The sequence below is a fragment of the Myripristis murdjan genome, chromosome 10 (genome assembly GCF_902150065.1).
Source record: "Myripristis murdjan chromosome 10, fMyrMur1.1, whole genome shotgun sequence".
NCBI classification, from domain to species: domain Eukaryota; kingdom Metazoa; phylum Chordata; class Actinopteri; order Holocentriformes; family Holocentridae; genus Myripristis; species Myripristis murdjan.
The window spans coordinates 10,958,879-10,986,606 of NC_043989.1; the positions used below are offsets into that span (position 1 = coordinate 10,958,879).

Consider the following 27,728-nt stretch of genomic DNA (forward strand, 5'->3'; position numbering starts at 1 on the left):
ATTAAGTAAAGTGGACTGATTTTTTTAGTTCCTGAAAAGCTGATATATTAGAATTACAAGGTTTGACACAAAACGATCTGTACACATGTACATTCGTGAGTGTGTATCTCAGCACATGTATGAGTGGGATTATGTGTTTGTGTGGGTCCAAAGCATATGGATTTTTAGCAGGAATTTTGAGCACTGAGCTGCAAACCCAGACACTCTCGAAAGACTGAAACCCTAGAATAACTCTAAATTGGGTCTGTTAGTGGGTTGTTTAAAATAGCTCCATTTGTTCTTGACATTACTACAGAGCTTATTTGGACACTGCCAATTCTCAAGTTATACTACACTGCTCCTCTACTTGGAGAAAACATAGTCTTGTCCCAGAAGACATTATAATACCGTTAGCTTTTCAAACACGTAACAAACGTCTTGTGTGCACATGCCGCATGTGGTTCACATCAAACCTGAATGACAACTGAGATCACTCGAGTACTGTATTACAGCACAAATGAAAATTCTTCTGTTTTTTCTTTTCATGGTCTTGATTGGAAAGAGTAGACTTGCGGCATATTGAAACCATGTGTTGCCTTGTGCACTGATATTGACGTCATGGTGCTGTACTCACATGCTGGGACACTGTAGTTAGAGATCAATGAAAAACAACATGCGTAGTGAGAGTAATCTGATTGAACTGAGGCTCCTCCTTAAGGGATTCTGAGGAAATACAAAGGATTTTTCAGAGGGAGATTGCTCCCTCCTTATGCAATTAAATTTGGCACAGTCCAAATACAACACAGACAGATGATGGATAAAGGTCATTTCTTTAGTCACTAACACAGTTTCACTGGACCTCCATTCTTCCCGTCATACTGCATTGTGTTCAATATATCCATTTGCAAAGTTGTTGTTTTTTTGACAAGCATTTCTCAAAAGCACCTCATATCCCCAAATGTCAACCTAAGAAAATAGAAAACAGGTGGCAAGTCTGCTTGCTGTGAAAAGACTAAATTACATTCAACCAGCGTACCCAGGGAGGAAAATTTCCCTCTGCCTCACGCCAAGATCTCCAAATAAAGAGAGCAAAATCAATTGCTTGTTTCATGATTGACCAAATCCCTTCACCCGTGAGTCTTGAAATCCAATGACCTGCGAGGTTGATGTATTGCTTCTTACCTGGAGATTGATAATGCAATCTTTTCACTAATTGACCCATGACCATTTAAAAGTTTTAGTGATAGAAACATCTTACCCAATCTGTAAAAAAAAAAAAAAAAAATATTGCTGTTGTTGGCAAGTCATCACCATAAATTTATTTCAGTGTCTTTCAAGGCATAGTTTATGATTTTGTGAGCTGAGCATGAGTCATATTCAGTTTGAAATGGTGTTTTTTCCTTTCTATTCACAAAGGGAAAATAGATTCAAAAGATTTAAAGCCTATGGCTCTTTGGAAATTTTACAAACTAATGCTCTGGCATGGCATTAACAGTGTTTCTGTTAAAAACTGCATTATCATTTTTTTCTTGTGTTTCACTTTTAGCAGATGGTGCTTTATTTATTTATTTTGTAAATATACAGTACCGTATACACTAACCTGAATTCCCTATAGCTTCTTAAGAGCTGATTGATCCAACAAGTAGGGCAAAGCTCTTTATGAAAGACTGACTCATCAAACTACTGTGTTGCTTTCATGGGCTTTAGACCCACCGTGTGTCTCACTTCAGCAAATTTGAAACACTGAGATCATCTTTGTTGTGTACGCTGTAAGTCGGGGCTTTTGATCTGTCTGCTCTTCCCTCAATGAAAATCACAGAAACAGGAATTTAACCAGTGGGAGTTAACCAGATATTTCCAACCACTGACCTTGGCAGAGCATCACCAGCATGAATACAAAAATTCTCTGAGAGAAAGAGAAACACATGCAAAAATTCACCCTCACTCGCAGGATCCACCACATCACACAATCTTCCTGTTTCCTACATTCTCTGTGAAGTGAAAAGATGAATATACAACAGCAGCCGAAAAGCCTGGCTCGCAGTCTTTCAATCTTATAGATCAAACGCACCTATCAACAATCCTGAGGAGGCTCTGAGCACTTTCTCACACATCTGTCAACGTTTTTTAGTGCTCTGCCTCTCGGTTCCCAGCAAGAACAAGTTTGAGCATTAAAAGTCCCCCAGAGAGAGGTGAGTGTAGAAAAGACGGAGAGAGGACATTGATCTGGTTGTGTAACATGGTGCAGTTTGCCATAGGTCAATGAAATTCCATCAGCTTTTTCCCCTTTGGTCAATATCTATCTGAAGAGTCTCTACAGACATTGTCTTCCCTTAGCCTTGGTTATCCAATTATATTCTATCCTCAGCCAGCTGCTTTCGATAAAAGGAATGACCAGAATCAGATTGCAAGGGCAAAAAAAAATACTTGATGTGGATGGCATGCTCCAGAGAAAATCGCTCTGCACTGTATTCTGGATGCTGTCTGCTCTATAACCTGAAGAGAGGCAACATCTACCCATATTTAGAAGTTCTTTTCATCGAAGGAAAACTGTGTTTGGGATCTTGTTGGTCGAAGTCACAACATTTCAGTGTCTTTGTCAGCCTAAGATTAGTAGTTTTCAAAGTGCGGTCTGAGAAGCCCTGTAGGGGTCGTTCAGGGGTTTCCAGAGGGTCTTAAGCAAAAATCAGAAGTAATATAATTTCAATACAATTTTATTCACTAGAAATTGGTATGATATAAATAAAATTAGAGATTATTTTTTTATATTCATAGTTTTTAGTTTTTTATAGTGCTAAATTTATAGCAATACAATATTTCTTTGTTTTATCACTTCAAATCATGTTTTAATTTCACCGTGTTGAATCTAGTTGTTAATGTTCAAGCATGACATCTGAACAATTTAATATGTAAAGTTGAGATCCGTAACCTTCCACATGTATTCGATCCATGGCGATGAATCCCAGCCAAAATGGCCGACTGTCTTGTCTACCAGTGAAAATGTCATCATCTGACAACAAGTTTAAATACATTTTTCTCTGGAGTGTTGAATTTGTCATAAAATAGCATGGCATGATGTAAATATATTGAGGTGACAGCAAGTTCACAGGAAGTAGCGCTGGCTAATTTATCTGGATCTGAGAATCCAACTGGAGCTAATTAATCTGGCTTTAAGTGTAACAGCTCTGTTTTTGAACAGATTTCATCGGCACTGTCAGCTGGGACAGGTGCAGCCTGACACGCCGGCTGAAACATTTCTCAGTAGCAGAGTCTCAAGCCATAGCTGTTTTACCATGCCCAGCAACACACATGGATATATTAACAATATATTATCTAAAAAATATATTATGGATCTTTGCTTTGCCACAAACCAATACATCTTTTCACATCAAAGTCCTGAGGATAAAATCACTTCAAATTCAAAAAGTCAGCTTGGTGGTCTGGAACATGGAACAGTCTGAAAACCCCCTGATCTGGATCATGCCAAATTCTTTAAATCAAGCACTGAGAAAACATATTAAAAAGAGACTTCTAGACATTTAACTGAAGGAGGTGTTTGGATTGCTATTCAGCGCTAAAGACGTGTGGGTCTACTTTGAAATACTTACGAGAACAAGGATTTGTTAATGTCATTATCAGTGTTTCACTGCTTACTCTCACTTCATAAAAAAAAGAAAACAGAATATGAGTAATGACACACTAACACTTTCCTAGTTGAGACTTGTTCATGCTCCAGAGGAAAATCTGAATCTTGCTTGATGCCCAACTCTGATTACTCTGTTTATTGTTGCTCCCTCTAGTGGTTTCAGCGTCCCTTTGGGATTAAAGCATAATTATCTACTCCTTGTTGATGACAATATAATTGATTTAATGTGCTCAGGTTAACCATGTTCCTCAGCCCTCTGCACCCTCCCACTGCTTACCTGCACATTTCCATTGTACAAAATGGCAGATAGAGCAGAGGACAGTGGAAGCTGTGGGTGGCATCTCTCTCAAACTATACAATTCCCAGCTGTTACATGAAAATGATCTGAGGGAGTGTTTTGAGGGTGATGCAGATGTGCCTAGCGTTCCCTCGCCAAAACAACTCATGTTTTTAATGTTTTAGCTGTCTGCCAGAGTGAAATCAAGATTTCAGATGTAGTTTCAGTAGATTTTAGGTTTTCTTGCAAAATGTTGTATAAGATATTGTATCATTCCAGTGATTCACATGTTTTCAAAAGACAAGAGGCCCAGGTCAGTGTTTCCAGCCAGCAGGATCCTGGTTGAACTTACCAGCTTCCATTTTGAAGGTGGCTCTCATGGTTCAGCTCACAGAGAGTGAGGCTGTTTTGCATATTACCTTGGCAACTGCCTTTTTATCATTAAGCTACTGTTCAGAATTTCCTTAATAGTAGTCTCATTCTAACCCAGACATTTCGTATGGAAATGTGACTCCTCCCTGCTTTGACAAAATGAGGCTCTCAGCAGAAAGGATTTTGTTTCTAACTGAAAAACAAGGCCCATATTAACATATCAAGGAGCTAGAAAGACGATTGTGAGATATTCTAAACATCCTCCCAGTGGACATTCAACAATAGATGTCTGGTGTTATTGGAGCACCATCTTAGCTATGTGAATTTCAGTCACACCATTATGTATAGTTTATGGATGGCTTTGATATTGCTTAGCTGTTTTTTTTTTTTTTTTTTTTTAATCTCCTTAGGGTGTCAGTAATTTTGATGTTTTATCTTGATGGTACAAACTGTTTATTTTCCTTGGGCTTTGTGATTTCCATGTGCCCTGAAAAGCATACCAGGCTACCTCACGTTACATAAAATGATTTGCTGTATGCAAAGCACTCGGAGATGTTTACTTTCAGATCTCCGAAGCTTGTATAAAAACTGCAACTCATATAAACTGACGTGTCAAACACTCAAAGTCTTCGCACCCGTCCTCAATGTCGTATTTACATAAATGCTGCCAAAGGAGGTCAGTGTAGCTTTCTGTGTCTTGTGGCAGCAAACAACAAGAAGTGGAACTGTAGTGCTGCTGCTGGTGTGTGATAGCAGTGTGTGGGGGCTCTGGGGGGTGCATTAGCCACTGTCTGGCGTCTGAGGGTGAAGGGGAGTGGGAGAGCGGCTTAATGTCTGTCTACTTCTATTTCCCTCTTAATTTCACACACTGTTGAGTCAGCCTATTGACTGACTGCTTATGGTGACGCTGGCGGTTCACCAACACTGCAGAGGAGGCAGTGCATATAAGTCTTCCTCACTGCTCCATTTCACCATATAGGGCCTGTCTAACCCACCACTTATTTAATAAGATGATGTGAGACCCATTCTCACCTATGTGTATGTGTAACCTGCCTCCTACATGGGAGTGTGCGTGAGATGCACTTGTAAGGTTGTTGCAGTGCGCATCCCTGGAACAGTGTGTGTGTGTAGAGGGAAGGGAGGAAGAGTTTTGGGGGTGGTGGGGGGGAGGGGGGTGGGGTAGGGGGGGAAGAAAGAGTGATCCCACATCCACTCTGAAGGCTCTTAGCACCTTAGTGTCCCATGTGGGCTCAGCCTTCAAATCAATACTCCTTTACTCTCCTCCCTGAAGTTTCCCCAACTTTTAAGATTTCACACAGAAAGTCACCCAGTGAGGGGAAAAACATAATTTCTTCTCTCTGAAACAGTCTCTATAGACAAAAGACAGAAGAAAAATTCCTTCACACTGAAAAGCCTTGTAATCAAATGATAACAGTCTTCAAGGGCTCCAACCTAAGCCTGTCTAGGCAGCCAGACTATGGATTCAGCAGAAGCTGTGACGCTGTGCATGATTACTTTAATAAAATGTAATTTGTCAAGATGTCAACAAAGCAGAGATTAGGTGCAATCCAGGTCACTATAGACCCATAATGTTTCAAAAATTGGTTTTCCGCACCTGCTATGAATTTCACCTCTGTCAACTCCAAGCCAGACTGTTCTCAAGTCAAAGGGAAGTTGCTTGAACAGCTGTTTAGAGGAAGATTCAATAAAATAACACAGACAGCACCTCTAGTCTGTTTGCACTAGAACAACAAAGTATGCTGAAATTGGTGGGGGTTTTTTCTAGGTCACAGGAATACATAAGGTAAATCACCATCTTGTAATCTGGCTGCTGTCACCTTGTTCCTCTAAGGCCCTTATCGGAGTCGACAGTGCTGTAGCCACTTTGTTTGCAAGGTGTAAATAACATTACATTGGTCATGAAGCAAGATAAGGTGTTCCATGAAATGCGAACCGCCTTAACAGATTCTGACAGGTGGCTGATATTCCATAAAGTTGATTTGGTTTGAGGGCGAGAACACTGGAAATGAGGGGGAGAAATATGTTCGTGTACCTTGAAGTATCAGTGCGAAATGAGGTTGTGAATTTTCCCTTAATGATGCCGAGTGCGTCATCTGAATGTGTTAACCCCAGGAGGAACTGAGAGCTTCATTCTTATGTACACATTTGGCTTTATTGCTATTAATTTTTTTTTTTTTTTTTCACAAAGGTAATATATGCAATTTCCACTCTCTAACAGACATAGCATGACAGAGAAGCAGGAAGATGGAGATTGAAATGAGGGAGAGTGAGAGTGTGTTTTGCATGTTTGGAGGTATGTATTCATGTATTCCCCCATGGCAGCACATTCCCTGTGTTTGTTCTCTCCCCTCTCTCCATAATAAACCCCTGGTGTTACAGTCCCTGTGAAGGAAGCTTCTAGCAATAGGCTTCTTTAACAGAAGAGGGAGCCACGTCTGCCCCAATGATTTGTTATTCAGTGAACCGCATCTCTAGAGAAATGGATTTACTGGCATGCCCTCTGCAGAGGAATGAAGGTCAGCCCCTACCTTAGAGATGCCATTTGCAGCGCGATGCAATTGTTAATACGCAGCTTTGAGAAAAGCAGGCAGAAAAACATTCATGCCCATTTGGAATTCTGGTGGTAGCGTGATGGAGTGAGATGAAAAGAGGGGGGTGGATGGATTAGGAGGGCAGAGGGAGAGCCAGTCTTGTGGGTTTCTTTCTTTCTGAGCATCGGCCCACAGTTTCTTACACTCGCTGTTCTGGTGTCTGCTGTATGCAAGAAATGTTAGAACCATAGCTGTGGTCAAACTGCACACGTTACTGTTAGTCTGCATACCTTGGAGCATGATTTCACCTTTGACCCTGAGAATGCATGAGGCCTCCACAGTGAGGGCAGCAAACATATAGTTGCTGGAAACAACTCTGGAAACAACTCCATTATGCATGTGTAGCCAGTAAGTTGTAGTATTGTATCCGCCAGTGTATCGTTGAACTATGACGAGGCCATTAGGTAAAAGTTCCTGCCCCACATGTAAACAGAAGTAAGAATAAGAGCATGACGATGTCTCAGTTTGATGTAACAATTTCATAGCCTTGCTTGGAGTTATTTGAAATATCTGGGACAAGGTTTTTGCATGAAAACCCTTGCTAGGAAAACAGCTTCAAAAACCCATTGTATCTTAGCTTGAATGTGCAGATGAAGCCATCACAGTGCTGCCAGTGTTTTTTTTTTTTTTTTTCCATGATTGCTGCAGTGTTGCTGCACTTTTCCTCCTGTCCCATGAGGACTGGTTTGGAAAATCATGAAGTATTCATCCAGGATAGATGCAGGATAGAGGGACGTCAAACATGGCAACCATTGTATCTCAGACATAAAGGACTTGCTATTTTCAGACATGTGAAAGAAACAAATACTCCAGTGGAATATAAATATTTTCACATGTAACAAAGAAATGCACAAAATGCACCTTTATGGTGCTGTTATCTGGAGTGAAACAACTTCCTTTTAAGTGACTGCATATGGGGTTTTCTCTCCTCCTCATCTTTCTTTTACTGACATATTTCCTTTGGGAAACGTAGGTGGAACAATATCCCAATCTATTTGTTTGCAGTCCATTAATCTAGTTTCTTTCACTGTTCTTGTTAAAAAAAAAAAAAAAAAAAAAACACTGTATTGTGTTTATATGTGAGTTAAAGCTGGAAATCAGACACATTTTGATTTTTGACATGTCATGTCACCTGCCTGACCTAATGCAGTGTTGATATTCAGTGTATTGACAGGAGTTGAATCCTCTCTTGTCCTTGAATCGCTGTTGAATGTTTGAACTATATTCTTTTGTTGCATCTTTTATTTTATTTTGAAAATCAAAAGTTTTCTAATAGGCCCCATTTTCCCCACTTACCACTTTTAGAGATAATATTCCTCTTATTATAGCGTGGCCATTATTACTATTATTATTGTTATTATTATTATTATTGGCAAAAACAGTTATTTTTTCATCTTGGTACTGTTTGAATTGGCTTTTTTCGCCTTCAAAATAAATTATTATACATATCAATAACATCCAGTGGAGCATGATCACATCTGGAGAGAATATCCCTTTGATCTACTGAAATGTTTGCTTCTACATCTCATGCAGTGACTCTTCTCACAGGAAACCTTGTAAAAAGTAGTTAGATTTCGCTTCCAGTGTTGGCATAAGCAACTGTGGTCAGTGACCTGATAATGAAATCAGACAACTCAGTCATGGCTTTTTCCATTCTCAGCTGGCTAAATTGCGCCACAAGGGGCCTTGGTGGATAAAATAAGTGTAAGACTGCAACCTTTCCTATTTGGACGCACTAGAGCTGAAATACCACATACCTACTTCAAACTTGACAACCTCTCTTTCTGTTTTTGAGGACAGCAAGGACCAGCCGTCTTATGTGTGTGTGTGTGTGTGTGTGTGTTTGTGTGTGTGTGTGTCCCTCTGCCACTCAGGGGAAGGGAAGTTTCATTTGGTCACTGCAGACAAGCTCAAAGATGCTCTCATCCTCCCGGCTTAAGGAACCTCCGTGCTGCTCCATTTCAAACAGCAGAGCCACACAGAGTTTGTCGATAATGCTTGTTTAGACACATCTGAGGGTTAAAACAGGTGTTTGTGTGAGTGGGATCATCCGGGGGGCATCATTGGTTTCTTATACTGATGCTGCCGCGAAGGCACTGAAATTGTTCAGTTTTTTCTGTGGGTATACATGAGTGAATGCTCTACATAGGATTTTACACTTACACTAATGCTGCAGTTTACACAAGGAGGAAACACCCTTTTGTAATAATGACTTATCTAATATTGCTTTGAGCATCTTACATTGATATAACATCAGCGTTGCAACTTATGAATCAGCTAAGTATCATTCAAATTTAAATGTCATAATGTTTTAAAACTTTCAGTCAGTTCAAATAAATGAGAGATATGTGATTAGTGGCACCACCCAGTGGCGACTGCAAAGAAGAAAAACAAGATCACTCCTCCTGAGGTTGGAATAACACATCTTAACATAACACCGCATAATCACACCAGTTTAACTAAAATACATGAGTTAAATATGCATTGATTCCCCACATTTAGCTGGCAATAAACTTGGGGTCCCAGGCATCGGAGGAAAGGATCAGGCTTTTTGGTACTGATTATTAATGAAGAACTCCTCTTTGGCATTCATTAAGTTTTCCAGACAAAGTCAAAGTGACAAAGTAATTACCTTCAGTCATAATCTCTGCATTTCTCAATGATTTCCTATCTTTCTCTCAGACCTTCCCTGTAAACTAGGCCATAAACAATCTGACTAAATTCAGTGCAAGACCTTGGTCAAAATGCAGTGAATCAAACGGGATTAACACTTTTTTCACCACATCATCAGCATTTGCCTGCACCATTTGTTAACCCTGCTGGTATCAGTCAGTGCAGGTTACCTCTGCTTGCAAAATCACATATAATTCGTTTCACAGTTTTACTGCTGTTTTCTACTATTTCCTACTACAGCCATGGAAGGCTAGTGTTGTGGAGGGTGTTTCAGGCCCCAGTGATTTGTACTGGAAATGAAAATAAACCTAACAAAACTGAATTGAACTGAATAGAACAAATGTTAACAGGAGATTGTAATCAGTTGCTTAGAAACAAATAAATTCTGGCATGAAAGTTTTTGTTTTTTGTTAATAAAGCAGGGTTCATTAAAGATCAGTTGAACTGAGCTGTAAATATCCTGAACATTTCCTTTGGCAATAACCTGGAGGCTTCAGGCTTTAAGGCAACATATTACATTTACAGTGCATTTAACATGCTAGGCATTTACTTAATTAATGCTTCTGTCAAGATCAGCGGTAAGGTACACGCTAACATTGCAAGCAACAAGTAAAGAGTGTAGGGACCTCATACACTCATGCATAGTTTAAGTGGAAGCCATAGTGACATATTGCCTGTCAGCAGGACTTCAGTGTTGCTGCCTGATCTGATCATTTGCCCTGATTTGGACATCATACACTCTCAGACGCAGTTTGAAACATGTACGGACCAAATTAAAGCTTTCCTTGTGTAACTGTGATAGGAAACACCATTTATCATCAGTATTTTTTCCTTATAATTTATATGGAATTATTGTTATGGACATCGCTGTCTGAAGAGGATGTCATGATCCTTTTCACGCACCGGCTGTTATCAAACCATTACAATCATATCACACTCAATTAACTTCCATTCTCTGTGTCATTGTGTCATTTAAGCCACTTGAACCTCATGAGAAGGGCATCATCTAGCAGGATCCATGGATTATATGAATGGAGCAGCTGTCTGGCTAACTGTAGGCAATGAGGATGAAATAGGGTCCTCCAGTTTGAAGTTAATGGGGATGGATCGTGTCCGCGGTGATGTAGAGCTACGTTTACTGGAGGCTGCAGCCGGGTCAAAGACCTAAAGTGTGAGCCAGACTGCTCTCCCAACAGGCTGTTACACATGTGACCGGAGCAGAGGTGGCCAGGCAAGTGAGGACCAGGCTTCAATGGTCGAGAGGTTGCAGTAATTAGACTTGACCGTGCTACCGCTCATCCATTAAGCCTTGTCCCACAGTTGCTCATTTGGAATTGCTCGAGCAATGCCTTGCTTCCTCTCATTATAAAAAGGATTTGTGTTGGGTGATGAAAACTGTGTGTGTGTGTGTGTGTGTGTGTGTGTGTGTGTGTGTGTGTGTGTGTGTGTGTGCAATATCTGAATCACTGTGTGTAGGTTGTGTTTCTGCAGCATTTATGCATTCACTTCTATCCTTAAATGGCAGATTAGTAGCATCAGTACTCATATCATAGTCTAAAATTTGTAAATTCGTAAGTAAAACCTCGTTTGCTTGTTTTATTTCCAGTGAAGCCACGTGCTGATGGTATCAGTTTTTCACAGCTCACAACAGGAAGGGGGAGAAAAGATGTCAACTCCGAAGCTGTTTATCAAGTGCAGCATGAAAATAGGCAATAAATAAGTAACATACCTCTCTTGTCCCAGAAAAGAGATTCTGTGAGAGGGAGAAATGAGCAGTGTGTTAACATTTAATCATTTGGGAGTTATTGCAGAACAGAGCAAAACAGAATAGAGCTGTGTGTATGTGTGTGTGTGTGTGTGTGTGTGTGTGTGTGTGTGTGTGTGTGTGTGTGATTTTTTTTAAGTGTTCCTTATTATCTTAGCAAATTATGCAGTTTATAAAATCATCCACTGTTGTTTCTGGAGCCTGGGATACGTCTTGTTGCACAAGGCAACTCAATCATGCAATTTCTTCTGCTGGAACTGGCAACAATATCTTAAAAAATGCAGATTATCCAATTATTTCAAGATAATTCACATACTTTGAAAAAAAGTGGGGGGGGGGGAAAGTAGAGTTGACACAGCAAGTTCCTGAACCCCATTAAATTTCTAATAAACTGAATATTGCCTTTGTTATTAGATGGAGAAGCCTGAAGACAAGAGACCAGAAGCCAAGGGCTCCTGGCTGCTATGATGATAAGCTGCTGAAACACTTTGCAAGAAACTCGTTAAGTATTTACAAACTGACAGTGACCCCAAAAGGCACAAGTTAATAAAGCTGCATAATAAAGCTGTAATTTGGTTGAACTTTGGTTGCTGTTGTTCCTGTGTGTGTGTTAAACTCAGCAGACGCCTTACAACAAGATCAACAATTTTCACAGCCCTCACCTTTTCTTAATCAAAGCTTAGTGCTCCCACACTGTGAAGAAAGCAGCTCACATGTATGGTCCTTTGGAGTAAGTTTCGATATATGTCTCAGAGTGCATTTCACACAGTGCATTTCACACAGTGCATTTCACATTCATTTGAAATATAACAGTGGAAATACAGTTTCTTCCTATGCACTGCATCTATATTTTTGCAACACATCTCTAAAATCACAATATGGTGTGAGTTATTTTTAAATGTATTTATTCTGTTTGGGCTGCTGACTGTTTGACCTCGAGTTGGAGGCGCATCAGGCATCTAGAAATACAGAATAAGGCCATTTAAGAGAGCGCCTTTACATTAGCATTGCCGTTTCAGAGGTAGCTTGCATCGTCTAGAGCGAGATGCTGGGCTGATGATTTGAATGTGCCTTATGAGTGAGACCCAGCACAGCTCCTAGCCTGCTAGCAATCAGCAGGCTAGCTCTCAGCTCATTAGCCTTGGTTCCTCTCACTCAGACACACATCTTCCAGAGACTCCACACCACAGCAGGGGGAATGACTGGGATAAATAAGGAATAATCAAGGAATCTTTCTGGCTGCGAGTTGACCTGAATATGGGGCTCCTTGCCGTCATGGAGGCTCTGCCTGCGCAATGTTACCATCTTAATGAATGGAGCAGTGTGTAGATGTGGGGATTGAAATAGAGAGATTAGTAATGCGATGACACCAGTGCTTAGGGAGCAGGTTGCTCGTCTGTGTTTGGCTTCAGGAGGAGGCACATTTCAATACAGCTTTTGTGTGCCGGGTGCGGCTCCTCGCTTTAGACTGTGCCCATAAACACTTGCTAGTCGGTAAACAATATTAATTTTTCAGTTTCCATCAACCTATGAACATAAAACTGAAGTCGATGAATACACAGCTGCCTTTGCGGTGTGGGCTCACTAATCTATTGTCGAGAAAGTTGCACACCACCCCACCCCGCAATCATTCACACACATTGCCTGCTTTGTTTGTATGCGGTTCATATTAAAGGCATACTAATGAGAGAAACAAAGCACAATACAAATATGGGTGCAGCGATAAACCAAATTTTAAATATGCCACTTCAGACTACTGCAGAACACACACTGCAAAAAAAAAAAAAACCTCTCTATTCCAACAAGTCAATTTCTTGTTTTTCTTAAGACTAGTAAAAAAAATTTAAAAAAAATCTGCCAGTGGAATGAGATAATCCCACTTGTTTCAAATGAAGTTTCACCTGTTTCAGGGATTTTTCTGGGAATAAATATAAATATGCTGAAAGGCAGAATGCAGCAGATCAGCCCACTAGTATTAAAAAATGACCCTTGACTCAAGAAAATTCAGTAAACACACTGATTAGCATTGGAAGAAATTGGGATTACTGCATCCAACTGTCGAGCTGTTTTCACATTTTAAAAATAAATGAGATTTGATCACTGACTATGAGATAAAATGGCTTATTAAGATGGAGAATGTTTTTGCAGTATATGATTTATGTAGTGTGTACCCTCCACAAGCACAGTAAACAAAAATCTCAGATATGCAGCACAGAACATTACCAATATAAAGGGTAAATTACATTTTTTGCTCCTCTGTGATTAAATAACAAGGCAAAAAAATGTGCAGCAACATTTGCTATATAATTTTCCTAGTAATAAATGCATTTTCTTGTATTTATTTGTACAATTCTCATCAACAACAAAATATACATATTTCAAGGAGGTACTGTCAGTGAAAATGAAGAGTTGGGAAGTTCAATCAAGTGCCGGAGGACCAGCACAGCCTTTCACCAAGTTCACAATACCATGACACATTGCTGCAGTATCAGATAGGACATCTTTTTCCATGAGGCTAATGTTTCATGTACACAACATTCGTTTTCTAGTCAACTTCAGCTGTAAGCCACAGCCGGTCTCTGTCCATCCATCTTATCCTGACCTTGACCAGCGTGCCCTGACGGCCGCTCGGGGCACAGCGAGTGACTAATGTCGCCTCAGCCGCCACCTTCCCGCACCAGAGGCCCCTGATATCCATCCAGCATCATTCGACCCTGGCGTCTACAGATCCCTATCTCTCCTCCCAGCTTTAATTATTCACGCTGCTGAATCACACTCTTATCAGAGAGAGATAGCCCACTGGCACCCACTGCCTCTCTCTCTCTCTCTCTCTCTCTCTCTCTCTCTCTCTCTCTCCTCTATCTCGTCTATCTGGCTGCATGACACTATCTCATCCTTCAATAATATAGGTAGGAAAAGACAACTGCTGGAGTTGTCTGTGAGCGAGTGTGTGACTGCTAAAGCACCTGGGCTGCAGATGAATGGTATCAGTGTGAGATATTTTTTAGGCCAGCGTATCAGACCCGGGATAACAATTGTTCGCAAATAATTCCAACTGTTTACCACAGTGGGAGGCAGAAAATGTTGACAATCAAAGGAAAATATTTGAACGTTAACTGTGAGTTAATTGTTAGTTTTATGCAAAGCATCATCACAAATTTGGGTTTAACTCTGTGGTTGCTCTGTGAACAGAGCTTATCAGAGGCATTCAAAAGCTGCTTATATGTGTTTATCGATCTTAAACTGGATGTGGTCTGTTGTCATTTTCATGCTTCCTGTAAAGACAGTGGTGCAGCAAAATGACTGTTTCAATTAAAAGGGTCTAAAAAGTCAGCCTGTGAAAATGTACGTGACAGGAAGTATCTTTAAGTTTCCAAATAAAATGAACACAGCAGTTTCTTGCGGTCATCTTCATACTTGAATACAGTCTTGTGCTCTCTGTTAACCAAATGCACAGTCACAAGTCACACACACACACACACACCTCACCCATATTCAACCTCTGTGTTCCTCACCCCCCCAGGCTGGGACTGTGGATCTTATTTCGTAATGACAGGTCCAGGACAGAGGAAGGGGGGAAGGCTCATTTTTTGGCTGCTGGGAGGGGGATGAGGGCACAGGATGAGTTGCAAGATTGACAGGCCGATGAGGCTGTCGCTGAGGGCGAAGGTGTAGAGATGTTAGGGGAGTTTGCGTTTGTGGCTCAGAGATAAGCATCAGTGAGAATATGAGAGGACAGATGGTAATCTTTCACAGGAAGTCAGGCTATACCATTGCAGAGGAAACCACAGGAGAGAGGCTGACCTTGTGCGCTTCTGCTCGACTGCAGAGCTTTTTTGGAGGAGAGCAGGCCCCCATCTCACTGCAGACAGGAAGGTACTCTGCCCATTTTAAAACCAGGCCAAAATTTCTCTTCCTCTTGATCATTGTTTCCCACAGTGAGGTAAATGTTAACTTTTTTTTGCGGGAGCATGAATAACTACTATTCTGAAACAGTACATTTACTTAGGGAACTGTTGCACAGCAGTTAACCCTGTTGTTGTTTTTTTAATTGTTGTTGTTTATTTTGTTGTTTCATTTTCTTTGTTCATGAAAATGCTTCCTTGGTGAAGGCTAATTTTGCACCCACATGGAGCGAGTTCAGCTTGTTAGACTCTTTGTGAATGAGAAAAGCAACTTTATCAGTAACCTTAATCACAGTTGTGACGTACCGCTGGAGGAGGCAGTTGCTTAAAGGTGTGAAAATCAGATGTCATGTAACATTTTCTCTTCTATTAATTGCAAGTGGCAATATGCAGGCAGTAAAAGCCAACTCCAAGGGTAAAGCTGGAAAAGACTCTGATTCAGCGTGCATTTGCAATATGATTTAGCAGTTTCCTACACCTCATTTCAGCAACAGCTCTTTGGAGAGGGCCATTAAAACAAGAAATGCAATTTTGTTTTGGCAGTGCCTTTCCCAGAAATGGACTGGAGTTTCAAACCTTTATTTCTTTGTATCTTCCTGTTAGCCAGAGGAAAACATATTGCTGTTATCTTAATATTTTGTCTGTGAACATCTTAATATAATCTCAAGAATGATTTTTCTGGACACTGTTTTCAAATTAAATGCCAATGAGTGACATAACTGCATCATACAAGTTTGCAGGTGACAATCTGAACTAGAGTGCATGAACCTGTAAAGTGAGTATGTTCTGCTAAAGTGAAATATCACTTTAAAAGGTTAAGCCTGAATTAAATGTTTTCACAAACAGGAATTAGTTTTCCCCAGCTGCCTGATATAGAAATGCACCCAGATGGGGGAGATGATCTAATGAAAAGAGTAAATGTCACACTGCTACCCTTTGCACTTTGGGGAGCAGATGTTGAAATGTCACAATGTTCTGGCTCAAATTAAGAGAAATACCTGTAGTGTTGGCAAACTGGTTTGAACCTGACTTAGTGAACAATTGGTGAGGGTAAGAAATTGAGAAATTAGCACAGCAGCTTTGATGAGGAAAAGAAATACATTTTGCACATTATCAGTTTCGTGCAGCCATTGCAATATAGCTATAGTCTTTCTGTCTAAGTGTCTAACTGTCTACGTGATAAAAAGTGTGCAAAAAAAAAAAAGTGAGTGTAATGTCCAGGGTGGCCTCCTCCTGAATGAATTACATTTGTAATGCATAAACAATTTATATAGGGACATGATCAAAATAACCATATCACACAGAATGCATCCACAAAATGGCTTTGTGTACACCCTTACCTAAAAATTTGTGTACATGGACATCTATCAAACCAGAGCACAGAAGAGCAGACCATATGCAGTCATCAATCTCATGCATTAGTGTACACATTGTGTCTGCAGGCCACTATGTCACCACACAGGAAGTGATTTTGGTTTACTGCAGTGGGCTTCTTGACTCAATCAGCCTGACGTGTCGGAAAGAGCACACACTGTCGCTGTATGAGCGTGACAGAACTTTTGTACACCAAAGACTACATGAGCAAATTGTCAGAAATTTCTGGATGTTCACTGGTTCAAGGTACAGCTGAATGTCTGTCGCTGAGCGTGTTTGTTCCACAGCACTGGCCTTCTAAAGAGGTAGGTCCTCACTGAATTGTTCTCAGTTTTCTACACCTCTATCTGTCTCAGTGTGTATGCATGTAAAAACAACTGCAGAACAGCCATGCTTATAGTTGCTGGTCTGTTGTTAAAATAGATTTTAACAACATGGATTGAGATACAAGGAGGAGACCAGATTTGAAACTATTAGATTTTCCACCAGAGTTATGAGTCCTGCTTTACTTAACTATAATAACAACCATCTAGGGGCTCTTGGATTTCAAATACACAGAATCTGCTGTCAAATATCTTTTATACTGGCAGCTCATGTTACATGGAAATAAGGCAAGCTATTTAGACTATTGCACAACAGAAAGCCCCACTTCACCCCATCCCAGCCCCACTTGCTTTATATTTGTTTTCGTCACTGATTACGTATTAAGTACCAAACTACAGTATTATCATTCTCAATATGAACAACAATTTGATCAGCATCCACACTGTAATGACCTAATTTAGTCAAAGTAAAGTGCAAATGTGAAACATGAAAACCAACATCATCAACAACATCAGAAACATTGGGGGTTGGTAATAAGGACATCAAGTATACATGTCAACATTTGCTGTACAGTCGGGTCCCATAACTTATCTACAAAAATTATGGATGGAATAAATAATTTTAAGGGGATAGAAAGGAAAATAGACCTGGAATCCATCACTAAAGCTCTATCAATTCCAAATTTCAAACTTGACCTTGTATTGGACTTCTAAAGGAGGAACAGCCTAAATAAAGTACCATATATTCTGTCACACAACAGACAAGCAGAGGACTCATCCAATACATCAAGTAGCTATGTCAACACCAACAAAAATATTATCTGCACTTGTGTAGTGACAGTTTATGACAGCCCAATCCTAATACCCAGGTTATCTACACTATCCCATACTGCTGCCATGGTTATAAGATTGATTTCCTAATTTCAGACCCAGTTGGTGTCCTCTCTCTTCAGCCACAGCCACTGGCTTCTCTCCTGAGTTGCTACTTTCTAGATGGCCCGTGGCAAAGCCTGATCGCAAATCCTTAAGTAGTCTAGTGGTTTGAGTGGCCGCAAATCCTCAGCACCCAATTTCCATGGAGCAGAAGTTTGTGTTCCAGACTTGCTGCTCAGCCTCAGACGCTAGCTCTATATATCTAATCTTCTTCCTCTCACACGTCTCATGCACCACATCTTCCTGTGACCCAGTAAGCTCCACAAAGCAGGCAGCCCACTGAGTGCTGGACCACAGTGTCAAATCCACTCCAAGGTTTGATTCTCCCCTTTTGGGTCTGTGATTTGCTGGCCCATGATCTCTGCTGGCGTTTTACAATTACTGGCCTTGCCTAAAATGCCCCGACTTCTGTTTTGAGCAGCTTTTCTTGCTTTCTTTCCTCCTTCTTGCTTTGTTCTACTTCAAACATAAAGGTGAGACTCTGCTTGTCAGGAAGTGATGAATAGGGGGGAAATTATTTCCTATGACACCATATCCTTAAAAGCTCAAATATGCGTATGATATGTGACGAGGACCCATGTCTCATGCATAGTCCAAGGAGGTGATGAAGAGGTTGAAGGCGGAAATGCTGCGGCTTTCTGTTTGCTACACAATTATTTCCTTGTCAGACTTGATTACTGTTCATTTGGGCTGGAGTCTTTAATGATGCAGGACTCATTGAGCTGCCAAATGTGTCTGAAAAACTTCAAGCAATGTCACTCCTCACACTGTGATCCTCTACTTGATATTGGTAAAGTAATATGGAAGTTAAAACATTTGCCTGTGTATGTTCTTGAGCTCAGCATAAGCCCACACCTTGACACTTTGGTTTACTGAGCTCCACTGTTTCTATTTTTACCCTTCACTTTCATGTGTATTGCATTCACAAAGCAACTCCTAACAGTAGTTTCAACTAAAATATGAAAAACTTAACAAACATATCTCAAAGACTAAAACATAAGGAAGTGGTGGACTATTTTTTTTATGCAGGCTGCTGAATTTTCAGAATATAACTGTTTGAATGAGAAAGTAGATCTGATTCACTAGATTTCATTTCAAGTGTTTCCAGAAAGTAAAAACCTGTCTTGAATTTGACCAAGCTGACAGAGAGTGGTTCCTACATGTTCCAAATGCTACAGTAAGGCTATTAACCGAAACCAAGAGATAGGATCATATCTCTCCTCACCGGGCGCCTGTATGCCTTTATGTCTATATTTTAATGGTTTATTGATTACTGTTAAGGCCTTGGCATGTAGCTGATATCCTCACTGAGCCCTTTGGCCCCTTCCTGTGTCCAGGTTAAGGACAACTGTTAGCCTGAGGAAAGCTGGCAGAGCCGATATAATATTTTAAATCACTTTATAAAACTTACTTTTATCGTAATTGTTGTTTTTTTATGTCCTTGTTTCTTTGTTTATTTTCTGTTTATTTAGTCTGTTTGTCCTATTCCTGCTGCTGGGATTCTGGGACTATATTTTACCGTTTTATCATCATTGTTCTGATCCGTTTTTCAAATGTGAAATGATAACAAAATACCATGCACTGGAGCATATTCAGTTTCTTTTCATGATGGAGGCAACACGAGCATGTTGACAGACCGCCTGTTATATGTTGTTTGTATTGTCCTCATTTGCTGTCTTGTTGTTGTTCTTGCTTTTATCTTGTGGCGTGTTCTGTGTCAGAGGAGCACGGTGGAAATGAGCCTTCAGGATTCATTGTGTTTTTATCCCTGGTGGTTTTTTTTAATGTATGTTCAGACTGCAGCCTCGTGTTATATGTGGTTTTCAGCCATCAAATAAACTCATTCATTCATTCATTCATTCATTCATTCAACCTAAGTTAATTTTGTTTTCCTTGGTTGTGAATCACTGTGTACATTTTTTTCAAATAAATTCTACAAATCAAAATATCATTAGTAGTAGTTGTTATTGTTATTATCAGTAGCAGTTTTAGTAGTTGTTTTGTGCTCACCCTGGTGCTCTGCCTGCTCTGTTGTACTCTGAGGGGGTTCTGCACTAACACAGAAACAGGCGTCTAATCACATCAGATGGCTGACAAAGACGCAGAGACCCCAGAGGAAATGTGATGTTGTGAAGACTAACCAAATATATCAGATTTGTTAATTTATATGTTTGCATGTTTAAGCTTCAGCTACTCCTCTAATTGGACCACCCACCCACCAGAATGATTTTTTCACAAGTCGGGCATGTTTGTCAATGACATAATCTGATTTGAAATCTAAGTGTTTCTTCAGTTATACTGGTTTCCCCCCCGAGTGTTAAAAATAAGTCATATGCAACAGTGGCCAACAACAGCTCTGTGTAGTCGCACAAAGAGCTCACACACTTGCATGTGTAACAGAAATCCAAGGACATATTATCCTGGAAGGCCACATTTTTGTACTGAATGCCAAACTAATGATGTTTTTCGTTTTTGTTTCACCCCCTCGTTAGCTGCAGAGGGAAGGAACAGCCATGAGTCTGCTGTGATAATGGTGAGTTATGGTGCCTATACCCACAGCATTTCCCTGCTGCTTCCACATGACTGTTCCCAGGGGAAACTTTTGGAGCTTGCAACCCCTTGTGTAATTACCTTTTTGCACAGAAATGAGACGAGTGCGATTCTGTTCAGTCCTTGTCAATGTCGATGCCTGGCAAGAACAACACAGTGCAGACCAGGATTCTGCTCTCAGTGTTTTGGTATTAATGGGAAACTTTCCAAATGGCCTAGTGCTGAGGAGATCCTCTGCCCATGAATTACATTAGGTTGGTTTGGAACAATTAAATTTTATGGCAGTGTGAAAGCTCTGTCAGTTCACAGCTCAAATTCACAGTTATAGCTAAACAGGGAACTTTGTGTTAAACATACAGTCAAGGTAAATCTTTTAATTTAAACAGAAGAGAGTCAGAAAACATGATCTTTAATTATTAGACCTGATTTATCCCTAATTTCATTCAGTTCTGTTATGTGTATGTATTAAAGTTTGGTGTAAAGTGTTTTTTGGTTGCAATGACATGCCACACCCAACAGTATTCTGCTTTGCTTCAGCTTATTTAGTATTCATTTTACATTATACAACACTCACATCTGAATTTATTCAAAATTAATGGGATGAAATTTGTCATAGCCAACTGGGTGAGCATTACGATTTACTGTACACACCAAAATTAATCACAGATTAATTTAATATGTTATATATTTAATGTGTTACAAGTTGTTCCTCTAAATAATAAATAACTCACAGTGTCATATTTTGTACCACTCAGGATTGTATCATCGAAGAAGTGACCTGCATTACATAAGCTGCTTTCATGATGAGTCTTGCAGTGTAACTAAGAATAAAAGAAGAAAAAAAATGAGCATAAAAAGTTATGATTGTGAGGCTTATTAGATTAGATATTCACAGTGAAACACTCTTCAACAGGCAATAAATGACATGACTTGTGTCATTTTTGCCTGGGCTGGCTAATGCATGTTGTTTTACATGTGTGTGGGTGCATGTGTGCCAAGTGTGAGGCTATAAAAAGGAAAGCTCATGGAGTGAGCCAGTGGGCTGTGCTGCGACACCTCCAAATAGTTTCCTCTGCTTATCAACATGCGGCGCATGCGCAACACACCAGGATCTAACACCAGCTTCCCACTCTGAATATATATTTTTGGGATGAAGTGCAAAGCATCAGCACAGAGGAGAAAAATGATACTAAAAAACGAGAATATCCCCCCAGTGTTACCATTACTGTTGGCTTTGCTGGTGTATGTGGTCTTACGACATCTGTTAAGTTAATGATGTTTGGGTTAAGGTGGTGGACAGATGCACAATGAACTATTATCACTAGAGTCACCATTGCACTATTGGACACTTTATGGCAGCTGATATTCTGCTTTGCTGATAAATATGACCACCTGATTTGGCTTGGATTAGGCTGTATACACAAACTTTCTGCATTTTTAACAAATGAGGTTATGCAGGCTCCTTACTGTAGCTCTCTCATCTCTCTCCACAGGACCGTGGCAATAAAGGCAAGAAAAGCAAATACAGACACGGTTACCTTAACGATGTTGAGGAGCCAGAGTACCATGTGGTGGGTGACCATGAGGAAATGTTCAGCGTGCACATCCAGCCAGCAATGCCTCTGAACGCTGAATCAGAGTACGCAGGTAGAGCCAAATCAGTCTAAAGCTTATTATAGTGTATGATTTTTATTATAGTATGATTTTTAGCATGTGTCACATTTTTATTTTAGTTTTGGCTGGGTTTTACCTAGTTTTCTCTGTGGATTTCGTAGTTTTAGTTTAACTTTTATTTATTTATTTATTTATTTATTTACTCACTTCCGTACTTAGAAATGTTTCATTTTTATGCAGTCTCAGTTCTAGTGTTTTTTGTTTTGTTTTGTTTTGTTTTGTTTTGTTTTGTTTTGTTTTTTAAATAAAAGTCCAGACCACATATATCTTTCCTACAGGCATTGTGTAATACTATCCATAAATCCTAATTTCTTCTTTTTTCAATTAACATTTAGCAAAAAGAGAGAACATTATTTCAGACAAAGTGAGACAAAACTATTTCCTTTTCACTGCCCATAGAAAAGGCAAAAACTAGAAACATTTAACTACTTTTACTAGAACAATCCTTTTACTTCAGTTTTAGTTTTTTAAGTTACGTTTCATGCTTATTTCAGTTTGTGACAGTGACTACCAACACATTATTTTTGTCTTAGTTTTAGTTTTGGTTCATAATAATAACCTTGACGTCAGCCAATCACTAAACCACAAAGAAGTTCTCCTTTCCCATGTCTGTGTTCACTGTAAAATGACCAAAAAGTTGAAATGCATTAAAATATATTATGCAAAAAAAAAAAAAAAAAGTTCAGAAACATTGACTTAAAACACTTAAGCAGCCACCTGAGCATTAATCAAAAGTTCCTAACTTGCCAAAACTTCAGCATAAAGTAATAAATGCACTCTGCTTGGGGGCAATGAAGGGGGGCTTATTTTATTCTACATGGCAAAGCTCTGGTGAACATAATTAGAATGGAGTCGGGAGTGAAGAGGGGCATTCACTGGAAGCTGTGCTGAGAATGAGAGCAGTGTGGATCTCAAGGAGAGCTCATGCTGAGTGAGCATAGTCTGCTAGTGGGTCTCCAGGGCCCTCTGTTGGCTGAGTAAGACTGTGGGAGATATACATTTATCCAGAAGCTGCAGGGGGAGAGAGAGAGCATGCCGTGTGAATAGACTTCCTTTACTCTCCTCTGTGGCGGCAGCTCACAGTCAGACACAGACAATTTATAGGCTACCTAGTAATTTAGTTTGAATACGTTTACTGCAGGTGTGTATGTAACCAATGAGGTGAATGTTTTTGATTTTAAACTGTGTAAAGTAAAGTTGCTGCCATTAAAACCACCATGACTGTTATCACCGATTGATAGTCATAATTTTTCTTTTGTTTTCAAGATCGGAGTATTCCAAGGTTGCCATCGGCTCATAGCCCATCCTCAAGTGTAAGTTGGTTTGCTTGATTGTTTTCTTTCATATGAAGTTGGCATTGCAATAGAGCTACTGTTAAACATCTGCTTATATATGTTGTGTTCCATTCCTTCAGGGTAACTGGAACAGGCCTCCTCGATGTCCACCCAGAGATTTTCTATTTAATCCTGGTAAACAGACAAAACTGTAACAGTGGATGCGTACACAATTTTGTTGGTGGCAGTGGCGGGTGCAGTATTGTTATACTAATTCATTCTGTTCCACCAAAAAAACAAAAAAAACAGGGCCTGCTGTAAATAGAAACCTGAAGCCAGGCAGGAGGACCCAATTAGGTAACTAAACCAAGCATAATTAACTGAAAGCAATTCCTCTGAAGAATACTGTGTGGGCCATGAGGGCAAATTAATTCTAAGGTTCTGAACCAGTGAGTGAGTATAGCACTGTAAAGTTTTAATTTCTGTTTTTATAGACTACAGACTGCCAGATTCAGAGCTAAGAGACCAGGTACGCACACAACATCTGCTACTGACATATGCGCTGTGTATTGTTCAGTGTGCTTGCAAGTGTGTGCGTAAGTTTTGCTACTAGTAACTCATAACACAAGTGATTACTGTTCTCTCTTTTATAGAATGCCCTGCCCCCACAAAGGTAAGCATCGCCTGAGTGGGAAAAAAAAGAAAAATTGACTAGGTGGGTTTGAATGGATTGTGTTACAAGTTCAGTCTGTGTTGTTCCAGGTCTCCTCCCCCGTTAAACAGAGACATCGTGAATCGGATCTCTGCACTGAACCTACAGAAACCCTGCAGGAGAGAGTGAGTTATCTTGACGTTTATGCCCAACCTGCTGATGCTGATATGTAGCAGGTAGCTTGATCCTGCAACTAAGAAGCCCAGTGTCAAGCCTCCTCAGTGGCAAGCATCTATCCTGTTAGTGTCTTTCAGCGAGACCCTGAGCCCCAGCTCTATGGTTGTTGTTGTGTAGCTGATCTGACCTCTCACCTCTATCTAAAGGAGAGCAAGAGAAAAGAGTAGTTCCTCTTAAAGAAACTAAATACTGGACATCGGGTGGTATAGTGTAGCAACAGCACCATCTGTTGGGTAGAAATATTACTTCCAGACCCTGTTTGAACCTTTCTGGCTCCTGCAAAAACAATGTGTCATCATGTATGAATGAGTCCCTGTATTTTTTTTTTTTCCAGCGGACAGAGAACAACTAAAAACGTAAGTTGTCAACCACGCCGAAATGATAAATTTGTTTGTCCTCTCGAAAAAAGGCTTGTTTAATGTCTTATCATGCTGTTTTCAACTAATTCTCTTTTTTGATATTAAACAGAGAGAATACAACGCCTTTTCCCCAGGTGAGAGCTACACAGCTGGGATTTCAACAATACAAAAATCAGATTTTAAAAGCCACAACAATATCTAATAGCCTCTATTTTAGAATCACAGAGCTTTGAAAGTGATTTGGCCAACCACACCAGTCTCAGATATTCTTTGGATTTGGATGCACAACATCATATACCCAAGTGAGTGCTTTACTACCTTTTGCAATAAGTGTGATGATGTGATATGACATGATATGACATGATATGATATGATATGATATGATATGATATGATATGATATGATGTGATGTGATATGATATGATATGATGATATGATATATGTTTTGTGCACTCTTTTACTATCTGTTTAGGCAGACTCAATATCTGGGTAAGTGATACTATGGATCATCTGTATTATAGTACAATTACTGATTAAATAATGGGTAAATAATAAAAATGTACTCACAGAAAGGTCATTATCAAGACGTCAACACCACGAGTGGCCTCAAACAAAAGAAGACTTTGAGCAACATGACTTTGTTCCAATGGAGAAGCCTCAGGTATTATGTACTAGGGGAAAAAAAACTACAGAATGTGTCATACAATTAAAAATGATGCCGTACACTTTCACACCATTAAATTAATACATTTATTTTTCAATGAATTTTAACTTCTTCAACAGACATATCATGAAGAAGACTGGTACATCGGGGCTTGTAATCGAGCAGAGGCTGAACATGCCTTACACTTGGTGAACAAGGTATCTCTTATATGTAGTTAACAATTCACTGAATATATTTGTCATTGAACATCAGACTTGTCTTGTAATTATTGCCATTAACTGCCTTAGGATGGTGCATTTTTAGTGCGAGACTGTTCGAACAATACCACCAGTGAGCCCTTGGTCTTGGCTGTGTATCACGACAAGAAAGTTTACAATGTAAAAATCAGATTCATCGAGAGCATCAGCAAGTACGCCCTTGGAACGGGACAACGGGCAAATGATGTGAGTGGACCGATGCAAAAAATTCATTCAGCAAGTGTCTTCTCCAGCATTATACTCACATTTTATTTTATTTTTCCCCCAGATGTTTGACTCTGTGGCAGACATCATCAGATTCCACTCCATATTCCCAATAGTGCTCATCCATGGGAGGACTCTGTCGGCAAGCAAATACCCAGGGAACTGTGTGTTGACATGCCCAGTAACAAAAATTGATGTTGACCAGCTGCTTGGATGAATCATGTGGCATCCCATCTAAGTTTATCTCTTTCTTCCCATTTGACTTTGCTTGTTTTATATTTTCTGCAATGGTTAATTGCAGCTATTGTGGCCCATATTGTGTGTGGTGTGGGTGTGTGGTGGTGGTGGTGGTGGGGTGGGGGGGAACAGGGTGTTAGATTATTGCTTTCTGTACATAAAAACTTGTCATATTACTCATTGACCAACAAGTGGTATGGTGTGGAAAATCATAGATTCTGGCATGTGATAATGAAATAATAATAACTGTCTTTACCTTTAAGAGGCAAAATAATTGTGTAACTCTCTTAAAAACACAAGTCCATGTAATGATTTCAAATTGGGAAATGAATAAATTATAATCAGCAAAAGAGAATCGGGTAGCCTAATGCCTACAGGCTTACAGAGGAAACTTGAAAAACAAAACAAAACATTGATGTGTATGCTAAGTTATTGTGTGGGCTGCTTATTAAGACAATATGAATAACAAAAGCAAATACTGACCCTCGCTTAAGTTAAAACGTCTTGCAGCCAGTGCTTTGACAACATAATAAACAGGCTATAATGAACAGGAAGTGGTGCTCAGAAATAATTAAGAGAAAATAATCACTTTGTGGTCAGCTTTGATGATGAATAACTGCTCCACTAACTAATCCTCCCACTCACTACTACTTTGATACCTGTTATATCTCATTAAGAGCTTTTCAAAACATGTATCTGTCAACCAGCCACAGTAATTGTAATAATATTTGGCTGCTCCATTTTAAAAAGTAACTTGTTGCACTTGTGTTGACGGCCTCGGCATGCAAATAATCGTGCACTGACAAGAACACCGGAGCTCATCTCTCCTGACTGAAGAAACAATGATACTCACATGATGAAGTGAGGTCCAAAAACAGAAAAATTAGAAAGGACTTGCAGGGGAGGACAGACCTGTGCATCTTCTGTCAAAGAAACTTGTCTCATCTCCTCCACTACACAGACAGAAAAACAACATGGTGACATAAATATCAGTTTCAGGTCACAGAGGAAAGGAGGAAGTAGAAGAAAAGTGAGGATTGATTTTTCAATCTTTGGGAGCCACAAGTGGTGTCTCTTACCGCGTTTTGACACTGGTGATCATTTGCGTCATCTTCATCATTATTATCACTGTTTCACATTTACTTGCCAGGAGCTAATGGTGCAGCAGCGCACTCATGATGGTGTCTTCAATGGAGCTATTATTGCCATCGACAGAGTTAGCTGAGCTTAGAGCGAGTGGTAATATAGCTGGCAGGCACCACTAGCAGTTGATTTGATTAAAACAAACAAACAAACAAAAAAACAATTGTCAAAAAAGTTTTGATTTTCCTCTCTTGTTAGGCATTAATCCATTTTCCAGCATCTTTTTGATTTATGAATGGTCACACTTTAGCTATGTTTCTAAGGTGGGAAAATTATGTTTTTATCACCTTGTTAATGTGGGACTTGAGGTGTAGATCTGGATCTAATACAACACCATGATGTGTAACTTCAGATTTAATCCAGGGAGTAAATTTCTCAGATTATTAGGCAGGATTTCCTTTTTGTCCTCATTTAACTTTAACAAATTTTTGCACATTTATTTGTTTAATGGCAAAAGACAGGTAGCAATCCATGAACCATAATTTGACTCAGCAGCGATGTACGGTTGCATGTCATCCGCATAACCATGGAAACACATAATGTGCTCTTTAATGTCACTTTACATCTTTGATGTAGAGTGGCAGCAAATAGACCAAGGAAGCCCCTTTGTGCAACTCT

General features: G+C 39.8%; 1 protein-coding gene across 1 annotated transcript; it reads left to right on the forward strand.

Annotated features, from left to right (window-relative positions):
- The first annotated feature begins 16,840 nt into the window (after positions 1-16,840).
- On the forward strand, positions 16,841-26,044 carry clnk (cytokine dependent hematopoietic cell linker). The gene is made up of 17 exons (XM_030062231.1): positions 16,841-16,908; positions 20,352-20,392; positions 21,903-22,056; positions 23,350-23,396; positions 23,498-23,552; positions 23,667-23,714; positions 23,852-23,886; positions 24,011-24,030; positions 24,120-24,194; positions 24,581-24,602; positions 24,715-24,739; positions 24,823-24,907; positions 25,078-25,094; positions 25,175-25,266; positions 25,389-25,466; positions 25,557-25,712; positions 25,795-26,044. The coding sequence occupies exons 2-17, from the start codon at positions 20,390-20,392 to the stop codon at positions 25,945-25,947; spliced, it is 1,065 nt and encodes a 354-aa protein (XP_029918091.1). The 5' UTR covers positions 16,841-16,908; positions 20,352-20,389; the 3' UTR covers positions 25,948-26,044.
- The last annotated feature ends 1,684 nt before the right edge of the window (positions 26,045-27,728 follow it).

Excerpts from the sequence above, each read along its gene's own strand:
- clnk (XM_030062231.1), top strand. Across the intron at positions 23,397-23,497 it reads CTCATAGCCCATCCTCAAGT|GGTAACTGGAACAGGCCTCC; the intron begins GTAAGTTGGTTT and ends CCATTCCTTCAG. Across the intron at positions 23,715-23,851 it reads AGGCAGGAGGACCCAATTAG|ACTACAGACTGCCAGATTCA; the intron begins GTAACTAAACCA and ends CTGTTTTTATAG.